The following is a 3,207-nucleotide window of genomic DNA, read 5'->3' as shown; positions in this document are numbered from 1 at the left end:
CCGCACTATTAGTACATGGTTGCTGCTCCCGTTAGAGCAACAGCTGATGTTACTATAGCACTTTTCTATTTAGAAAGCACAAACACAATCTTACTTAATGCTTACCCTAACCTTGTGAAGTAGGTACTATTACTCCCATTTTTCAGGTGAGGAATCTGAGGCTCAAAGAGGTCAAGTCACTTATCCATGGTTACACAGCTTGTATTGAGAGGGACAAAACTGGGATTTAAACCCAGGTCTTCTGAGAAAAATAAATGTCTATAGTTGCTTTTATAGACTATGCCTGGAAAGATATATAAGAAGCTAATTTCATGGATGGCCTGTTGGAAAAAGACAACTGGGTAGCAGAGGTACAGGAATGGCAGGAAGATTTCCCACTATATACCATTCTGTGAAACATCTTACTGTATTATCCATTAAAAAAAAAAGCTTGTCCTTTCCTTACTTCTTTGTCCTGATCTGCTGATTCCTCTACTGGCTACCAGCTTAAAAACCACTCTGCTGAATGCATCAACACATCATGCTCCTGGAATTGGCAGTATTTTTGGTATAAAATTTGTGTCCTAGCTTCAGTCTTCCAGCATGAATCCATTTTACATTACACTAATGTAATGTGTGGAGACACACCCAAGCTCCTTTAGGGAAAAAAAGAAAACTCTATTTCCCTTGTCAAGGCAGGCCAGACCCATTATTTGGGCAGTGCATCTCAGCCAGCCTAGTAGATGTCTGCGACTTGCAGGGAGGTGACAGCACTTCCAGAGTCATCAGCCAGGGGAGGATTTGGAATGATCCACTGTTCTGGGAATTTAGAATTTTAGGGCAGGATGGGGGATTTTTCCCTCTGTCAATTCTTAGACGCATCAAGAATCAAGCTTGAGGGGTTGGGACTTCCAGAAAGGCAAAGTAAGGAGCTCGGCAGAACTTCTCTCTGGCAAACAACAATTCAGGTGAAAAATTAGTCCCTGAGAATGGCGTACTGCAAATGAAGAAACATTCATTGAAGAAAATCTACTGAATCTCAGAAAGAACAGGGAGGGGCTATGGCATTTGAGACATGGACAAACTCCTTTACCCCTGCTCCCTGCTTCATGTTCTGGAAGTTCTACCCCAGGCATTATGCTCCATACAAGTACAACCAACAAGACAGGGGCTCCTCCCCAGGATCCCACGGTCTGGGATTACAGTTAACCCCAGGAGGGACAGGCTGCTAGTTTTCTCACCCCTCTACCATAGCCCTTTGTTGCAGAAGCTCTATAGCAGGCAAGCACAGCAGAGACGACCAGGTCTCCCTTCCCCGATCCAGCCTTCATTCAAAGAAACTGAATCACTCATACATTGCTGGAAAGAATGTCAAATGGTACAGCCACTCTGGAAATCAGTTTGGTGGTTTCTTAAAAACCTAAACATACAACTACCATACAACCCAGCAATTGCAATCCTGGGCATTTATCCCAGGGAAATGAAGACATGTGTTCAAACCAAAACCTGTACACATATGTTTACAGCAGCTTTATTTATAATAGCTCAAAACTGGAAACAACCCAAATGTCCTTCAACAGGTGAATGGTTAAACAAAGTGATACATCCATACGATGGAATACTCCTCAGTGATAAAAAGAAACCATTGATCATGAAATAGCCTGGATGAATCTCCAGAGAATTATGCTGACTGGAAAAAATATCCCAAAAGATTATATAGCATATTATTTTATTTACATAGCATTCTCTAAACGGAAAAATTATAGAAATGAGGAAGAGATTAGTGGTTGCCAGGGATAGGAGGGGTGGGGGCAGGAGGAAATTGGGTGTGGCTATAAAAGGGTAACATAAGGGATCTTAGTGGTGATAGAAATGCTCTGTATCTTGACTATATCAATGTCAATATCCTGATTGTGATATTGTACTATAGTTTCACAAGATGTTACATGGGAAAAATTGAGTAAAGGATTTTTGGATCTCTCTATGTTATTTCTTACAGGTATATGTAAATCTACAATTAAATCAAAATAAAAAGCTTAATTTTTTAAAAAAATTGGAAAGGATCTGAATAGACATTTGTCCAAAGGAGATGTACAGATGGCTAAGTGCATGCAAAGATGCTCAACATTATGAGTCATTAGGGAAATGCAAATCAAAATCACAGTGAGATAGTGTAGCTATAACCAAAAGCCAGACAATAACAAGTGTTGGGGAGGATGTAGAGAAGTTAAAACGCTTATACATTGCCAGTGGGAATGTAAAATGGTGCTGTCACTTTTGAAAACACTCTTGTACAACATGGATGATCCTTGAAAACATTTTAAGTGAAAAGAAGGCAATCACAAAAGATCATGTATTATGCTAACACATATATGAAATCTAGAAAAATGGTACTGATGAACCTAGTGGCAGGGCAGGAATAAAGACTCAGATGTAGAGAACGGGCTTCAGGACACAGGGAAGGAAGGGGAGGCTGGGACTTGGTGAGAGAGTAGCATTGACATATATACACTACCAAATGTAAAATAGATAGCTAGTGGGAAGCTGCTGCATAGCACAGGAAGAGCAGCTGGATGCTTTGTTATGACCTAGAGGGGTGGGATACGGAGTGTGGGAGGGAGGCTCAAGAGGGAGGGGATATGGGGATATATGTATACATACAGCTGATTCACTGTATTTGTACAGCAGAAACTAACACAACATTGTAAAGCAATTATACTCCAATAAAGATGTATAAAAAAAAGACCACTGGTCTGCCGACCTGCCCAGCTCTCGCGTGCGCCATGTCTGGTTCCTCCAGCGTCGCCGCTATGAAGAAGGTGGTTCAACAGCTCCGACTGGAGGCCGGGCTCAACTGCGTGAAGGTTTCCCAGGCAGCTGCAGATTTGAAACAATTCTGTCTGCAGAATGCTCAACATGATCCCCTGCTGACTGGAGTATCTTCAAGTACAAATCCCTTCAGACCTCAGAAAGTCTGTTCCTTTTTGTAGTAAAAGGAATCTTTGCAAGGTTTTCTAAATCACTTTTCATAAACCGGTGAATATTCAAAGGAAAGCTAAATTTGAAGCCTGTACAAAAGCCTGTCTCTGTAACACGTGCCATGCTATACACTTCTACTTGTCAGTCCTTAATGTCTACCTCTCTGAATATTCATGAATTTCTGTTTCACAAGGGTAATTATTTTATATACACTGGCAGAAGCATGCAATAAAATACTTAGTATAAAAA

General features: G+C 40.9%; 1 protein-coding gene across 1 annotated transcript; it reads left to right on the top strand.

Annotated features, from left to right (window-relative positions):
- Positions 1-2,730: 2,730 nt before the first annotated feature.
- On the top strand, positions 2,731-3,207 carry LOC130857261 (guanine nucleotide-binding protein G(I)/G(S)/G(O) subunit gamma-5-like). Its single transcript, XM_057742771.1, has one exon. The coding sequence runs from the start codon at positions 2,763-2,765 to the stop codon at positions 2,967-2,969; it is 207 nt and encodes a 68-aa protein (XP_057598754.1). The 5' UTR covers positions 2,731-2,762; the 3' UTR covers positions 2,970-3,207.

The sequence above is a fragment of the Hippopotamus amphibius genome, chromosome 7, assembly GCF_030028045.1.
Source record: "Hippopotamus amphibius kiboko isolate mHipAmp2 chromosome 7, mHipAmp2.hap2, whole genome shotgun sequence".
In the NCBI taxonomy this organism is placed as follows: Eukaryota; Metazoa; Chordata; class Mammalia; order Artiodactyla; family Hippopotamidae; genus Hippopotamus; species Hippopotamus amphibius.
Note: the sequence above shows the minus strand (reverse complement) of the source record. Positions and strands in the feature narration are given on the sequence as shown.